Raw genomic sequence first — 17,761 nt, 5'->3', positions numbered from 1 at the left:
GATTAAAAAGAAAGAGGCTAAAAATGTTATACATTGCCTTTAACTAATGGGGAAATACATTTGTAGATGAATTGTAAAACCCCTTTAGGAATCTCCACCACATATGTACTGAAATAATGCTTGTGGCCGCTCTCTAGTAGAAGCCTGTCCCATTACCTGTAATAGTGATGGTATGCTCTTTGTTCCCAGTTCCGGATAATCTTGTCCTGAGGGCCCTCACTGATCGTCTCAGCAGGCTGGAGTGCAGCACACGTGGCTGGGTACTTTACGGATTCCCAAGAGACCTGGAGCAGGCCAGTCTACTGAACGACGCCGGCTTTATTCCCAACAGGTGAGACTTGTTTCTTCGGACCTGCTTCCACAATTCACGTTTTCCAAATTCAAGTGAAACTCTAGACAAAAAATTTTTCTTTTATGATTTTCATAACGGTTAGCTACATTTTTACCATTGTCCATGTCTATTCTGGGGAGATATCCCATCACCATCGTGACAGGGACAGGAAGGTAAGAGGAATCTCCCCAACAGTAGTAAAGTCAACAATAAAAACCCGAGAGAGGTTCTTTCCCTGCGAAAAAATTGGTCCTTATATCCTACTCAAGTAACATAATAGGAAATTAAGGGAAATCCCCTCAACAGGAAACTAGGCAGCAGGTAAATGTAACAATATAACATATTGTTACAGACTTTGGTTACTAAGGCTAGGTTCACACTAGTGTGGCTGCGATTTGATCCAATTTTCTGTGCGACTTGGTTGCATTTTTTGATGCATTTTTTTATACTAATACATTTTGACTCATCCCTGCTGTCAACCAACAGGGATGAGTCATTGGTTAGGGAGCCAACAACCCACTGGTGTCCTAACAACTAGTGACTCATCTCTGCTGTCAGAGCAGGGAGGAGTCAGTGGTTGTTAGGACACTGGCGGGTGCTGGCTCCTTAACCAATGACTCATCCCTGTTTGCTTACAGCAGGGATGAGTCAAAAAACAGTAAAAATGGCTTGAGGCTCCCCTCAAAATCCATACTAGTCCTTTATCTGAGCATGCAGCCAGGCAGGCCAGGAAAGAGGGGGGGGGGGGGCAGCTTGTGTGATTAGTACTTGCCCCCACTCCCTCCTCACATGATTTGATTGACAGAAACAGGAGCAAATGTCTCCCACTGCTCTCAGTAAAGCCTGTGAATGCAGAAAGAGAGCACAGCAGGGCTCCCGGTGGGGACAAGTAAGTGTTTATGGAGTGGGCAAGCACAGACAGTGGTTCTGCCTTTAGAACCACTTTAACTTTAAAGCTGCACTCCATGCAGATTTAAAAAGCTCCAAAACCCAAAGCTCCATTCACTAAAATTTCATATACTCTCTAACATGTAACTTCTGCATTTTAAATATTTTTAATCTGCAGCTTTCATTAAAATGTATACATGGTGATCCTTCCATGAAGGTCCTTATGCAAGCAGACAAGGCTCTGTCCCCTCCTCCCAGTTGTCCTCCTGTTTTGTCACTCACGCAAGCTACCAATAGAAACTACCAGTGGCAGTTTCAGCACACATTACACAAGCATGGAAAATTTTCCAAATTATTATTTTTTTTACTCACTCGTTCAGGGCTGTTGCTATGGGGTCCCTTGTAATCTGCCTCTTCCTCTCCATGGCGCCTGACGTCATTTCCCTCGGCGCCTGTGCTCGCTAGTGCTCCTGAGAGATGTGTGTCATCCTTTCTCATGAGTCAGTGAGCAGCGCCGAGGGCTAGAATCGCATTATTTCAAAACCGGAAGTGACGCAAAGGCGGATTAAAGCGCCATTTTTAAAAAGGGAACTAAGCCCTTTGTTGCCATTCCACTACAGTTTATGGTTTGGGGCATAAAAGCAAATATCACCTGCGCTGCTCTCTCCTTGATGTGTGCTGATTTACAGTCTTCCGTGTTCGTCTGTATATATTTGGATTATCTTGGTTGCCATCACCACAGGGCGGGCACTTCCGACGACGACGCCCGTTGTGATGGCAACCTGAGAAGTTTCCTGCGCTGCTAGTTGTGCTTACTGCGCATGCGCGAGATCAGGCAGTGCATGCTGGTTATTCAGCAGCACCGTATCCTGGAAGTTTATGCTTGTAGGCTTCGCCTGCCCACAAGCAAGATGGGAATGCCCGAGCAGGAGGAATATAAGGTAAGTTTTTAAATAAAATACTAACAAAAGCAGCACTATTTACCAGCCTAACTAATGTAAAATAAGCATAATATGATACTAACAGATAGATTTAAAAAAAAAAAAAAATCATATGTGTGGTTGGAACTCTGCTTTAAGGTGATTTAGTTGGGGTTTTCACCTACAAAGAAGCCTGTACTTAATGACGTATACAAGTTGACATTTAGCGCCGGTTCACATTAGAAGCGGCACGACTTGCAGGTCGCCTCACCGAGGCGACCTGCACACGACTGCCGCGGCGACTTGCAAGACGACTTCTGTATAGAAGTCTATGCAAGTCACCCCCAAAGTAGTACAGGAACCTTTCTTCTAAGTCGGAGCGACTTGCGTCGCTCCGATTAGAACGGTTCCATTGTACAGAACGGGAGGCGACTTGTCAGGCGGCTAGGTCGCCTGACAAGTCGCCCCCGTGTGAACCGGCTCTTATAGCCCCTTACTTAGGATGCTATTTGTCCAGACCCCTCTCTAGTTTCAAACTACATCAGGATGTATTTGTTTTGGGTAACTATCAAACTGGCAAAACCAAGAGGAAAGCATAACTGCCAGGCAACTAGCATTTGCCAAAGGAGAGGTCAGCAATGACTGCCTAGATATTTCTTTCAATATACTATACTACAATATATTTAACTGACAATTGCGCGGTCGTGCGACGTTGCACCCAAACAAAATTGACGTCCTTTTTTTCCCACAAATAGAGCTTTCTTTTGGTGGTATTTGATCACCTCTGCGTTTTTTATTTTTTGCGCTATAAACAAAAAAAGAGCGTCAATTTTGAAAAAAACTCAATATTTTTTACTTTTTGCTATAATAACTACCCCCCAAAAATATATTAAAAAACAATTTTTTTCCTCAGTTTAGGCCGATGTGTATTCTTCTACGTATTTTTGGTAAAAAAAAAACGCAATAAGCGTATATTGATTGGTTTGCGCAAAAGTTATAGTGTCTACAAAATAGGGGATAGTTTTATGTCATTTTTATTGTTAATTTTTTTTTTTTTACTAATAATGGCGGTGATCTGCGCAGTCCCAATTTTTTTCGGGACTGCGACATTATGACGGACACATCGGACAATTTTGACACATTTTTGGGACCATTGGCATTTATACAGCGATCGGTGCTATAAAAATGCACTGATTACTGTGTAAATGTCTCTGGCAGGGAAGGGGTTAACACTAGGGGGCAATCAAGGGGTTGATTGTGTTCCCTAGTGTGTGTTCTAACTGAAGGGGGGAGGGGACTGTGTAGGGGAGATGACAGATCGCTGTATACTCTGTATACTCATACACGGAGAGCCGGAAACTGTGTGTTTACACACACAGATCCCGGTTCTCCGTGTGTCAGCAGCGATCCTGGGAGCCCGGCGGTGATCGTGACTGCCGGGCACTCGCATCGGCTCCGGGGGTGAGCAGCGTGCGCGCCCCTAGGTGTCCACAGGGCGAAGCGACGTAACATAACGCCGCTTCGCCCAGCCGTGCCATTCTTCCGCAGTATAACTGCGGTCGGCTGGTCGGCAAGTGGTTAAATGCAACTGAATTGGTGCTGATGTCAGTATTTTTTAATTCCTTGTACAGCAGCACCCAAACTTGTAGTGGGAGGGAGGTGCAACACTAGCAGCTAATCCATCTTTGTTTACAGTGTACATGTGCTAATGGTGAAAATGCTGAAAAAGGAGAGCCGAGGCATGATCTGGCTGCGCTGTCTGGCAGTAGACAGACAGAATGAGTGCACAGAATTACAAAACATCTGGTAATTGGAACACTTCCAGCTTGTGTCTTTAAACTGTGTACTGAGCTGCTTGCCTGGGGTGCAGCTTTACCTTGGAAGGAAAACTTGCTCGGGAAAACTATAATGTAATTTCAAATACTGTTATAAATCCCTAAAACCTACTGTTATATGATCTTTTTACAACCCGAAAGGTCAGTATCAGGATAAGAGTGGGAAATTCTTCAGTGTGAACCAATCAAGCTAACGTTGTATTGCAGCTTTATATGCTGGTAGACAATGGGAGCTGGAGGGAGAGATGTTTAGACAGGTTACAGGAGGGGAGAGCACAGGATGGACCTCACTGGTGTGATTATGCCAATTTGTAGTACATCGTGATGACTTGATATGGTGAGACCATGTTGGAAAAACAGTAGCAGCCTATGAATCTCACGATTGGCTGAACAGAATCAATAGGTAAATCAGTTCCCAAACATGCATTTTAAATGTGTGTTAAGATTTTTGACTAAAGCTTGGTTTTTACTACTTTCATCTTTTCCCTGCTTTACATTTATCCTGCTTCCAGTAGTGGATTACTATTGCCTAACTATAATTTGTGTGCCTCCTCTCTTCCCTGAAATGCTCAGTTCTTTTTATTATAAATATGGCTTAAAGGGACCAAAAATATTTTTAAAATTGGTTTTTATTTATCTTTTTTTTTTTTTATTGGATTTTTATTGGATTTTTAAAAAAAGAAATAAAATTACAGAGCAGTACAGTACAAACGGTACAAACTTCACAAAATCCAACATTGAAATCGAAGGTATCTGTACATAGAAAAAAAAAGACTCATATAGGCTTGTATGGTGATATGGGTGGATAGCAATGGTACAGTGAAGCGCAACCAATTCTATAAAAATCTTATTTGAATATGTAGAAATAGAATGAACGAGAAAATTAAGTTAACACACACCGGGAGTGATCATGCTGGCACATGGCATGGAATGGCATGGAAGTAACTTCGATGTAGTAACATTTATGATGTCTTAGGAGGAGATGTTTAGCCATAGACTGAGTGGTCCCATGCATCCCAAATTGGATTGAGTGTTTCAGCTAGTGTATCAGCTAGTTTTGCCATGAGATATTCCATTGCATGTAATAATGTCCCATAGCGAACACTGGGGTGGGGTTGTTATGGACAACCAGTGCTGGGAAATGGTTCTCCTAGCTGCTGTTAGAATATGGTACACTAATTTCTTTAACTGTTTGGATATGCCACGGAATGGTAAGCCTAGAAGGTAATGGATAGAGTCTAAAGGTAAAGACATAACTAAAATCTTGTCAAGTATAGACTTCACAAAGGACCAAAAAGGTTGAATGTTATTGCATTGCCAAAATATGTGATATAGAGAACCCTTTCCCTGGCCACATTTCCAGCAGAGTTCAGATAACCTAGGATTGCGGGCATGCAACATCTTGTTTTATACCAAACCATCATAATCTTATAGGCATTCTCTCTATAGACCACACAACGGGAGGATTTAGAGGGGGAGTCCCATATTCTTTCCCAGGACTTCAGAGAAATGGGGCATTGAAAGGCCTGAGCCTATTTACGCATGTATAGGTGGTAGTCCTCAGATACTGGAGCTACCTCGTGCTATAGTTTGTAAATGTTTTCATTTTTCCGAGACAGGTAAAAATCAATTATTGTATATACTGTAAATACTTTGTTTATTACTTCTAGCCAGCCGGTGGAGCTGTAGGCTAATCACATCTTTACCAGGTTATTCTTCGCTGCTTTGCTGGAAAAAACCATATGTTTACAGGGTCCAATAGCTTAGGATCAAATTACACACAGCTGAATGAGGAATAACTCCTCCCCCTTCCCTCCCCTTTCTGTCTCTGCTCTGTACAGTTCATTACAGGGTTTTGGGTAATAAGAGAGACAGTCTGAAAGAAGCAGCTTTTTTCTTTAAAAAAATAAAAAATCAACTCCTAATGCTTGACACACTACTGTTATGGGTGGACCCTGTAATAAATATGTATTTGTAAAAAACTAAAAACAAAAAAAAATTTGATTTAAAACAAAAAAAACAGATTCAGTACCATTACAGTGTCTTGCTATATAATTTTTTCTCTTTTTAAAAGTAAGTTTTGGCTTTGGATATAGATAAGTTACAGGCAAATTTTCTGCCTTCTTGTTCATCGAAAATCATATCTTGAAGGATCAATCATCTGCTCGGTACACCTTAAGAGCTTATAATGCAGAAGTGCAGTATTGACTCTGCTGCCTCTAAAACAAGGCCCAGGAATTGTTCCGCAGCCAACTCCCGTGTGGATTAAGCACAGTAAACAGCCTATTAATAAAGACTTGAACCGGGGAATGGAGCTGGAAGCTGCAGCCAAATCCGGCGTCTGGTAAAGGTTAATAACACCATTACTAGCAGCGCAATTCTGCAAGCCTGTGGAGATAGCGGTATAAGCCTTCTCTTACTCCTCGTTAATTGAGCTAATAAAACCTCAGTGACCCATCCTTGCTGCCATTATCTGCCAGTTTACTAAGACTGGACTAGAATATTTATCTTAGGATATGGATTCCAGTCGCATGCTGCATTTCTTCTCCCCAAGGCAGGATTGAATATATAGCGAGAGATCTGAGTATTGCTGTTTCATAAGACACCCTGTTACTACAATGTACAAGGAACATCAATGAGAACTTAAACAATTATCATAAATAATCTTATCAGGCTTGCTAGTATGGATTGGAGAAAATGCTGCTCCGTGCTTTCGGTGGTGCTGATCTCATAAGCAAAAGCTCAAACATTTGGTAATGTTATCTGTGCTGATGGATCCAAGCTCAGATTTGCTGGTCTTCTCTTTCAGATGAGATCAAGTAACCAAATGCATAGGTTTTCATTTAAGTGAGCAGAAGTGAAAGCTCTTAAAACTTTATTCTGGAAAGGCTGAGTACAGAAATTAAATTGCTTGCTGTACAGTGCCTTGAAAAAGTATTCATACCCCTTGAAATTCTCCACATTTTGTCATGTTACAACCAAAAAGTAAAGCTATTTTATTGGGATTTTATAGACCGACACAAAGTGGCACATAATTGTGAAGTGGAAGGAAAATGATAAATGGATTTCAAAATGGTTTATAAATAAATATCAGAAAAGTGTGGCGTGCATTTGTATTCAGCCCCCTTGAGTCAATACTTTGTAGAACCACCTTTGATGCAAATCTTTTTGGGGATGTCTCTGCCAGCTCTGGACATCTAAAGATTGAAATGTTTGCCCATTCTACTTTGCAAAATAGCTCAAGCTCTGTCAGATTGGATGGAGAGCATCTGTGAACAACAACTTTCAAGTCTTGCCACAGATTCCCAATTGGATTTAGGCAGGGCCGTCTTTAACGCAGGGCAAAAGGGACAGCTGCCCTGGGCCCTGTCATGGTCGGGGGGCCCGCCAAAGTAGCTGCCCCTTGAGCCTGTGCTGCCCGCAAATTGGGGTCCCCTGATAACCCCGCCAAGCACAGAAAAACATCGCTGTATTTCCCGGCCAGCAGGACGGGGGCAGGGCCGGGAGCTCCACTACAGCTCTGACCCCGCCCCATGCAGCCTGTATGCTCGGAGCTGAGATCGGAGTAAGAGCGCTGAGAGCCCCGCCTCCGGACCCCTTTGAAACCCGCCTCCAGACCTTTGTGAGTCCCGCCCCCAGACCTTTGCGAGCCCTGTCTCCGGAACCCTGAGGGCCCCGCACCTTGATGTCTGAGGCCCCCACACCTGGACCCCTGAAGGCCCCGAACCTGGACCTCTGAGGGCCCAGCACCTGGACCTCTGAGAGCACCATCCCTGAATCAATGAGAGCGGGTGGTGAGCCTGGCTGGCTATGTAGGTCCTTCTACCCATAGACTGCTTGTTGACTGTTATGCTAGCCCTGACCTGTTTATGAACAGTATAGCTGTAAACTGCTGATAGGTAAAATTTTAAAATGGTTACTTGATCACCTCCTGTACTCTGGTCTTTGGTTATCTTCTGTATTAGATCCACAGTCTCTGGTTATCTCCTGTATTAGATCCACAGTCTGTGGTTATCTCCTGTATTAGATCCGCAGTCTCTGGTTATCTCCTGTATTAGATCTACAGTCTCTGGTTATCTCCTGTATTAGATCCTCAGTCTCTGGTTATCTCCTGTATTAGATCTGCAGTCTCTGGTTATCTCCTGTACTAGATTTGCAGTTTCTGGTCATCTTCTATATTAGACTTGCAGTCTCTGGTCATCTCCTGTACTAGATTCGCAGTCTCTGGTCATCTCCTGTATTAGATTTGCAGTCTCTAGTCATCTCCTGTACTGAACTTGCAGTCTCTGGTCATCTCCTGTACAAGATTTGCAGTCTCTGGTTATCTACTGTACTACATTTGCAGTCTCTAGTTATCTCCTGTACTAGATTCGCAGTCTCTGGTCATCTCCTGTATTAGATTTGCAGTCTCTGGTTATCTCCTGTACTAGATTTACAGTCTCTGGTTATCTCTTGTACTAGATTCACAGTCTCTGGTCATCTCCTGTATTAGATTCACAGTCTCTGGTTATCTCCTGTACTAGATTTGCAGTCTTTGGTTATCTCCTGTACTAGATTTGCAGTCTTTGGTTATCTCCTGTACTAGATTTGCAGTCTCTGGTCATCTCCTGTATTAGATTTGCAGTCTCTAGTTATCTTCTGTACTAGATTTGCAGTCTCTGGTCATCTCCTGTACTAGATTCGCAGTCTCTGGTCATCTCCTGTATTAGATTTGCAGTCTCTAGTCATCTCCTATACTGAACTTGCAGTCTCTGGTCATCTCCTGTACAAGATTTGCAGTCCCTGGTTATCTCCTGTACTAGATTTGCAGTCTCTGGTTATCTACTGTACTACATTTGCAGTCTCTAGTTATCTCCTGTACTAGATTCGCAGTCTCTGGTCATCTCCTGTATTAGATTTGCAGTCTCTAGTCATCTCCTGTACTGAACTTGCAGTCTCTGGTCATCTCCTGTACAAAATTTGCAGTCTCTGGTTATCTCCTGTACTAGATTTGCAGTCTCTGGTTATCTTCTGTACTACATTTGCAGTCTCTGGTTATCTCCTGTACTAGATTTGCAGTCTCTGGTTATCTTCTGTACTACATTTGCAGTCTTTAGTTATCTCCTGTACTAGATTCGCAGTCTCTGGTCATCTCCTGTATTAGATTTGCAGTCTCTGGTCATCTCCTGTATTAGATTCACAGGCTCTGGTTATCACCTATACTAGATTTACAGTCTGATTATCTCTTGTACTAGATTCACAGTCTCTGGTTATCTCCGGTATTAGATTGTTATCTCTTGTACTAGATTCACAGTCTCTGGTTATCTCCGGTATTAGATTTGCAGTCTCTGATTATCTGCTGTACTAGATTTTCAGTCTCTGGTCATCTCCTGTATTAGATTTGCAGTCTCTAGTTATCTTCTGTACTAGATTTGCAGTCTCTGGTCATCTCCTGTGCTAGATTTGCAGTCTCTGGTTATCTCCTGTATTAAATTCACAGTCTCTGGTTATCTCCTGTATTAGATTTGCAGTCTCTGATTATCTCCTGTACTAGATTTGCAGTCTCTGGTCATCTCCTGTAGTACGTCTCTCAGTGAGCAGCAATGATGTGCAGTAACCTCTAGCAATGAATGAGGAAGCAGAAATGATGTGTTGTAACCTCTAACAACCAGTCAGTGATCGGTAATAATATGCTGTATCCTCTGGCAACCAATTGCTATTGCTGCCTGATCTGCTGCAGTAAACAGATTTTGAGTCTTACTGCTATTTGTTATATGTCTAAGAGCCCCAAGAAAATGTTTGTTCAGGGCCCTATCAATATTAAAGACGGCCCTGGATTTAGGTCTGGACTTTGACTGGGCCATTCTAACACATGAATATGCTTTGATGTAAACCATTCCATTGTAGCTCTGGCTGTATGGTAAGGGTTGTTGTCCTGCTGGAAGGTGACCTCCACCCCAGTTGCAAGTCTTTTGTATACTATAACTGGTTTTCTTCTAAGATTGCCCAGTATTTGGCTCCATCCAGCTTCCCATCAGCTCAATGTCAGATTTTACATGCGATTGATGCCAGCGACTATTATAATTATAGTATAGTAATCACTGTGTTCTCCCGCCTCCGTGGGAAGGATTCCCCCGTCAACTCTGACTGTGTTGATGGGAGAATCAAGTAGAAGAAAATTTCTCCATCTATGGCTGGCTTTAGACCTTTCCCAACTGTGCTGGGGATGGGGCTTTGTTCAACAGTAAAGACCTGGCAGGAAATTATTTGTGGCATTGTTCTTTAGTCCCAGTTAGGAAGGTCACATATGTGATCAGGCTTGAGATTCTTGCAGGGCTCATAGCCACCAAGTGGAGTAGTGATAGGGCCTTCAGTGGTTAAATGATTTGTTTAAGCTGAGCTGCAGTCAAACAGCAAAATACACTATTGATATACATACATGGGAGATATTTTCCTATCATATGATTTATACTTTTGTCCACCCAGCCGTGAGATACTGTATACAAAGCCTACCAGATAGCACAGATAGGTTGGTAGCTTCACTTTTCTCTACTGCAGTGATGCAGTACAGACTGATACCCTCCCTGCTCCAAGCATGTGATTTGGACAATATTAGAGCAGCAACAGAATTTTTAATGAATATATTATTTCAGTAACTAGTGTTTTTCTTATATCTGTCCACTTTCTGTTGCCTCTTTTAGCATGCTTCTTAAAAGCACATGTGTATGCTGCACAGCCTAACTGGCTCCTAGTACTGACCCTTCCTCTTCCAGTTTCGAGTGCTTTTTTATCAAGGGGCTGATACTGTATAACAGATTCCGGTACTTGCATTAGCTGAATGTTTTTTTAATGAATAAATACCTGCACTAAATGGTGTATTTTATGTCTGAGTTTAGTTGTAATGATCACGCTGTCACTCTGTGTAGGCTGATGCCATCAAAAGAGAGATGACTTTATCCAGCCTATCTCATCGCCAGCATCAGAACAGGCTATATTACATGCCATGCCCCTGGTTAATCTCTGTTATTAATCCACCTTTCCCGATCAGAGTAAACCGGTGATATTTCAGATTCTTCCACCCCAGCAGGGACAGACATGGCCGCCCTATTGTCCAGAATCACGTAGCTTGAAATTCAACATAGTCCTTGTAAAGGTCAGGGCTTTAAATGGCGCTGATGGAGGAAGCTTGTGCGCATCTGCTTTGTCATACCTAACACTTGTAATCTTTCAGAAGTGAAAAAGCTAAAAGTTGGCAGAAAATGAAACAGCTTTTTACATTCAAGCAGATAGTTCCCCTCTGACCTTATAGCATTTCCATCAGTGGTCGAGAAACGAGAGCCGTGCTTGCCTGACTTTGAAGCCTTCTTGCTTGAAAGAGCCTGGTGAATTACATTTGGAGGAGACTTCCAAGGGTCATCACAGCTTCCATACGGGTTAAAACTTAGTTTATGAAAGTCTGTTACTCAGTTTGCAGTCAGTCTCTGGAGAACAAAAGCAATTACTTTTGAAGCAAGTCCATCTAAAATGTTCACTACCTTTGAACCTTGTAGTCCCCCGCTCTAAAGGGGTGACTGCAAGTATGTCTATTGTCTACACAGAGGTGGCAGTGTGAAAAACAGGCTTAGGACCTGCCAATCTGTGCCACACTGGGTTCTTTACGTAGACCTCATCGGTTTTGCTTAATTTTGCTTATTCACCTGCTGTGAATAGGTTAAGAAAGGACATCTTTATGGTGTTCTCACTTCCCACATAAAGGATGGTTCCATCCAGGTCTTTAAAAAACCCTTTGATAGCTTAGAATAAGGCTGCCTATAAATTGCGAGATAAAAAGGAAGTGATTCTTCCAATTTTGAGTATTGCTTGCAAAAATTGGGCAATTGATGAAATCTTGGAGGGATAAAGGATAAACACATTTTTTATCACGCAAGGCGATTTTCCAGTTAAACTGTGTGATAAAGAAAAATGTTTGAAAATCTATCTCTCTGAGACATCAGAATCCTCCAAACATCATAAGTTTCGAATCCCAACCACGGCACTGCCTGCCTGGAATTTGCATGTTCCCCATGTACCTGTGTGGTTCCCTCCCACACACAAGACAGGCTAGTAGTTTTATTAGCTCCTGTCTAAATTGGCCCAAGTATATGTTTGAACGTGAGTTAGGGACCTTAGATTGTAAAATCCGTGAGGGCAGTGACTGATGTCAATGTGCAATATATATATAAAGCATTGCATAAATTGGTATATAAATACCTGAAAAATAAATACATAAAATCTCCCTGCAAGCTGGCAATTTTTCCCTTGCTATAGCGCAGAGGTGTGGTTTAAAGCACTGTGTGTGTGCTGCTGTCAGCTAGGGCCAGGACAAGGGGTGGGCAGAAGGGAAGGCTGCCCTGGGCACATCGTGTATTGTAGGGTCGGGGCACCGCAAGTTCCTTCTACTATAGGGCTGACCGTATTAGTGACAGCGGCATAACTACTTCTGTCAACCCATCGCTGGAAGTGGCAAGAAGGAGGCGAGCTGGGGGGAGGTGCGGGCTGTGCTCTCTCTCCTCCTTCTCCTCATAAGCTCACACATGATGAAGGGGGGGGCACAGTTTGGTATCTTTGCCCTGGGCACTGGATGATCTTGTCCTGGGACTGCTGTCAGCACACGGCAGGTCTCACAGCTAAGGCAAATCACAGGAGGTAGGACAGATATCTCCCCCACCCCTCCTCCCTTAGCTCTAATAAGAACTCAGTGGGGATGATATTTAAAACCCAAACTCCAGTTACAAAAATTATTTTACAAATAAATTGTCTAGAAATTTTACAATTGAAAATTTAACTTTTACTGCAATACTCCAGTGCTGTCCCCTGCGGAAAGTTTTCTCCGCTGTCGGCTGACCCGATTCTCCCGTCCACACATTTGAGGTGGATGGGAGAATCATCCCAGTTGAGTCACTATATTGTGACAGCGGGGAGACTTCCCTGCCATCAGAATATGTGTATATGTATATATCAGACATGGTGGCTGCCATGTCCGTGTGGATCCGTAGATCGACTTATTTTCAAGCACAGTGGCCATTCAAAGATTGAAATTTTCTGAACTGGCTGAATTTCTTTTCATGTATTGGCAGCTTTAGAGACTGCTCAATGTTGGAACAGAATCAGAACAACTACTCTGAGACATCATGTGGCCTGCTAGAAGGTAGCTGTTTTAGGGTAAATACAGGCTACAAACATCCAACTTACATATGACTCCTACTTACAGAGGGAGACAACAGGAAGTGACAGGAAATCTACCCCTAGGAATGGAAATTCACACCTATAATGCCCTGTACACACGGGCGAACTTTTCGGCAACAAAGGTCTGACAGTCTTTCCGATGGACTTTTCGAGGGACGTACGTCGAATTGGACTTGCCTACACACGATCACACCAAAGTCCGACGGATTCGTACGTGATGACGTATGACCGGACTAAAATAAGGAAGTTCATAGCCAGTAGCCAATAGTTGCCCTAGCGTTGGTTTTCATCCGTCAGACTAGCATACAGACGAGCGGATTTTTCGATAGGAACTGGGTCCGGCGGAGTTCCGACTTAAAGATTTGAAACATGTTCCAAATCTAAAGTCCGTCAGATTTTCGACAGAAAAGGTCCGCTGCAGGTCCGATGAAGCCCACACACGGTCGAATTGTTCGACGGATTAGTTCCTTCAGACAAGTTTGGTCGAAAAGTCCGGCCGTATGTACACGGCATTAGAGTTATTATGGGAAAAAGGTGTTTCCACTGAAGCTTTATCACCAATCCTTGTTTCCACAACAACCCAACATTTTCAAAATCCAATTGTCACAGGGACAGAAACGTGAAATCTTCTGAACAGGAGAACAGACAGCAAAACTGTGATATCCAAAAAAAATTTAAATTTTTTTATGGCTGGAGTTACACCTAAAAAACTTACCTGTTATAGCTTACATACAAATTTAATTTAAGCACAAATCTTGTTTGTAAACCGGGGACTGCCTGTATAAGGACATTTAAAAAATACAGGAAATAATTGCGGGAGGGGGGAGGGTTTTTATAAAAATTAAGTTCTGCTTTAAACATATATGGTAGCCAAAACTTTTTTTATTTTATTTTGGATAGAGCAGAGACGGGTCAGCGCCTCTTTTAGGTTTTATTAATAATGTTGGGATGGATACATTCTTCTTGGAGAAATTGCTGCTTCAGGATCCCTTCAGTGATAGCTACATGTCTAAAAAAAAAACTAAAGATTTGGTCATGTTGAAAAGGAGGTTCTGAACCTCCCTTTTAGGCAGAGATCTGTGCTTGGATATGTGGCAGAAGGGAACCTAGAATAGCATGATCTCCAGGGTGGGTAAGTATTTCAGCCATTCTATTACTCTTCATTACAAGCATGCGGGACAAGACTTGAAACATTTTATATTTTACACAGGAAGATAGATATGCAAGCTTGATCCATCCACACTCTCCACAAAGGATTTCATAAACTGGCACCATTGACCCTGCTGACCATGCATGTTTATGGATACATAAAGAGTAACAGAAGAGCTAAATTACTTTTAATTGAGAAACTGCTGTTTCAGGAGGTCTTCATTGCTGACTGCATGTCTAAAAGCCTAAAGATTTGGTCATGATACCTCTGTTGAAAAAGAGGTTCGCCCATTCTGAACTCTGATCCTCCCCTTTAGCACATGCTTAGGACTTCAAACGTGTGAGAAGGAAACCTGGAGCTGCATGTTCCCCAGTATAGGTGTGCTTTGTTACTCTTCATTTATAACAAGAAGGCAAGACTTCAGATTTTTTTATATTTCACATGCCAACATGATCCATAATCTCGCAGGTCAGGAAATCCTCAGAGAACTCAATAAACCTAAGGCATTGACTCTGCTAACCTTTATGTGGGGAATGGGGCAAAGTAGGAAAGTGGTGCAGACTTGGGGTAAAAAAGCGACTGGAACTGGTTTGCTACCAACATTTCCCAAGAAGTTTAATTTGCCCGGCAGCCAGGGCAAGGTCATCTAGAGCCCAGTGCAAACTGCGCCCCCCTCAATATGTATAAGCAGTATGTGTCAGCAAACCCCCCCACAAAAACACTGAGCACTAATCTGCATGCTTATCCCCTAAGCATAAATCCCCCCCCCTCCAGTACAAATTCGTCCCCTGCTGAAATCCCCCCATCTAGGCAAAAATCTTTGCCCCTTCATCTCCCCAGCTCAAATTCCCCCCCCCCCCCAAAAAAAAGACCCCCTAGAACAAATTCTCTACCCCTAATATTTCCCCTCCTAGTACACATCTCCCCCCACTTCAAATGTCTCCTTCCAGCACAAAATGCCCCCAAATCCCCCCACATAGCACAAATATTCTTCCTCCATCCCCCTGCCAACACAAATCCCCCTAAATCACCATTCTTAACACCTCCCCCAAATTTCCCCTCCTAGATGAATACTTACCCCCAACAGCCCCCCCAAATCCCCCCCCAGTACAAATTCACCCCCTGCTGAAATCCCCCATCTAGGTACAAATCTTTGCCCCTTCATCTCCCCAGCTCTTATCCCCTCCCTCCTCCCCAAAAAAAGATTCACCCGGCTTAGCACAAATTCTCTACCCCTAAAATTTCCCGTCCTAGTACACGCCCCCACTTCAAATCCCCCCCCCCCCAGCACAAATTGCCTCCAATTCCCCGCACATAGCACAGGCGGTGGTCTCAGCGGGGAGCATCGATAGTTTCAAAAAACTATTAGATAAGTACCTGAACGACCGCAACATACAGGGATATACAATGTAGTACTGACATATAATCACACACATGGGTTGGACTGGATAGACTTGTGTCTTTTTTCAACCTCACCTACTATGTAACTATATAATGTTCAATGCAGTATATGAACTGCATTGAAATTCAACTGGCCATTCTGCACACCAAGGTCTGCCCTTATGGTACCTCCATGAAAAACTCTGCATCTGACAGTATCCCCAGGGGTGCTCAGCTTCTAGAAAACTACAATTTCCACACGTCCTGCCAAAGACATGTTAAGACTTCCAGATTCTTATGTACGGTAAGACTGCAAATTACCCATAGCTGACTTATGTGCAGAATATCCCCCTATTGCTTCAACAGCAGTATTTTTCCGCTCAAGAGGAACCACAAGCTGTATTTACCCTAGAAATTGATATTGACAAAGTTTAATAAATGTTTTACAGCAAGAAGGCATTATGGCCCCTTGAGGAAGGTCTGTACTCTGTGCTATTCTGGCAAGCCATCGAAGCCTGTCCCAATTACCCGCTATAGAATAATAGGCAGGATATCAGGAGCCGCTCAGCACGTCTAACTTAGAAGAAGGTCAGAATTTAGGACAAGCTCAATAAAGGTTAGGCAAACATTAACACGGGTCGAAAACACATCACTTGTACAAAGTACAATATTTTCATTAACCGTATTCAATCTTAAAGGGGAAAGGTAATTTTATCCATTGGTCTGGGGATATATTTCCTATGCTTTCTTCAATAATGTATAATTATACCATGCATTAGGCAAAAAAAATCATTTTAGAGCGTGCTTAAAGTGAACCTGTCACAAACCTGGGGCAATACAAACCAAACACATGCTGAGAAATGGTATAAGTTTACTGGAAAAGTGAAGAATGATCTTTTTTTTTCTAGAGGTACTGATCATAGATGAAGGTAACCTGTGCTTTTACTTTTTTTTTTCATCATGTGGTCAGTTTGAATCGCCTAGGTCTGTAACAGGTTTACTCTAAAGAAACACTGTCACTAGAATAATAAAGGTACAGTATCACTGTGAAGAAGATGTTGAATACCTCTTCTGCTGCCTGAACCGCCAATCTCTGCTGTATTAAAAAGACACTGCGACCTAAATATTCTTCACTGATACTTCCAGGAGTGTCCTATTCCAGGTCTTCTGCTACTATCTTTGGTTCAATCCACAGGCCCCTAAATTACCACTATGTCCTGTATTGATGTAGGGGCTAGCAGGAGAAACCACAGTGCTGCAAGGGACCAGTAAATTGACACTCCTGGAAGTGTCGGTTTCTAGAGAATCTTAAAGCGGAGGTCCACCTTAAATCAAAAAGTGACATTAACATTCTCAAAAAAATATATAAAAAAAATTTGAAAAAAAAAATTTTTTTTACCAGAAACCCCTGTTGCTTGGCAGTCTTCCTAATCTGCCTCTTCCTATTCCGCGGCGCTTCCTCCTCTTCGGCGAGCTGCCCCGTTGCATTCTGGGGCATGTGTGTGTCCCAGAAAACAACAGCGCAGTTCATAAAGCGCCGCGCGACACGTGCATTCGCAGTAGGAAACGGGCAGTGAAGCCGCAAGGCTCCACTGCTTGTTTCCCTTCGTTAAGATGGCGACGCCGGCACCCGATCCGATGGACGGATCGGCCTGGGGGGGGGGGGGGGGGCGACATCGCGGGCTCCCTGGACAGGTAAGTGTTCTTATTAAAAGTCAGCAGCTACAGTGTTTGTAGCTGCTGACTTCTAAAAAAAAAAAAAAAAAAAAAAAAAAAGGGTCTGGAACACCAATTTAAGGCAGCAGTTCATTTTCAGTACAGCAGCAATTGGCGGCAAGAGAGCTATTTAGGGTATTTTCACACAGGCTTTGTCTATTCTGCTAAGCAGGGAATCCATGAACAGATCCTTGCTGATTTTGAGCAGAACGGGATGGATGTTACTTTTGTGAGATCCCTGCTCTTTTAATTCGTGTCTGCACTTTGACATCAGATCTTTGTGGACACGTGTTGGATCTATGGGTGGCTGGATAAAAACTAACTTGCATCGGTTAAC

The 17,761-nt window shown here is 42.9% G+C and overlaps 1 protein-coding gene across 6 annotated transcripts in view; it reads left to right on the top strand.

Annotated features, from left to right (window-relative positions):
* The window catches only part of AK8 (adenylate kinase 8), a 312,083-nt gene that overhangs the window by 245,941 nt on the left and 48,381 nt on the right, over window positions 1-17,761 (top strand). For all 6 annotated transcript variants that reach the window (XM_073600536.1, XM_073600535.1, XM_073600541.1 and 3 more), the window contains one exon: window positions 190-331. In XM_073600536.1, the coding sequence (XP_073456637.1) occupies window positions 190-331 (142 nt within the window). The remainder of the gene's footprint in view (window positions 1-189; window positions 332-17,761) is intronic.

The sequence above is a fragment of the Aquarana catesbeiana genome, linkage group LG09, assembly GCF_042186555.1.
Source record: "Aquarana catesbeiana isolate 2022-GZ linkage group LG09, ASM4218655v1, whole genome shotgun sequence".
Lineage (NCBI taxonomy): Eukaryota > Metazoa > Chordata > Amphibia > Anura > Ranidae > Aquarana > Aquarana catesbeiana.
This window is presented reverse-complemented; position numbering and strand designations above follow the sequence as displayed.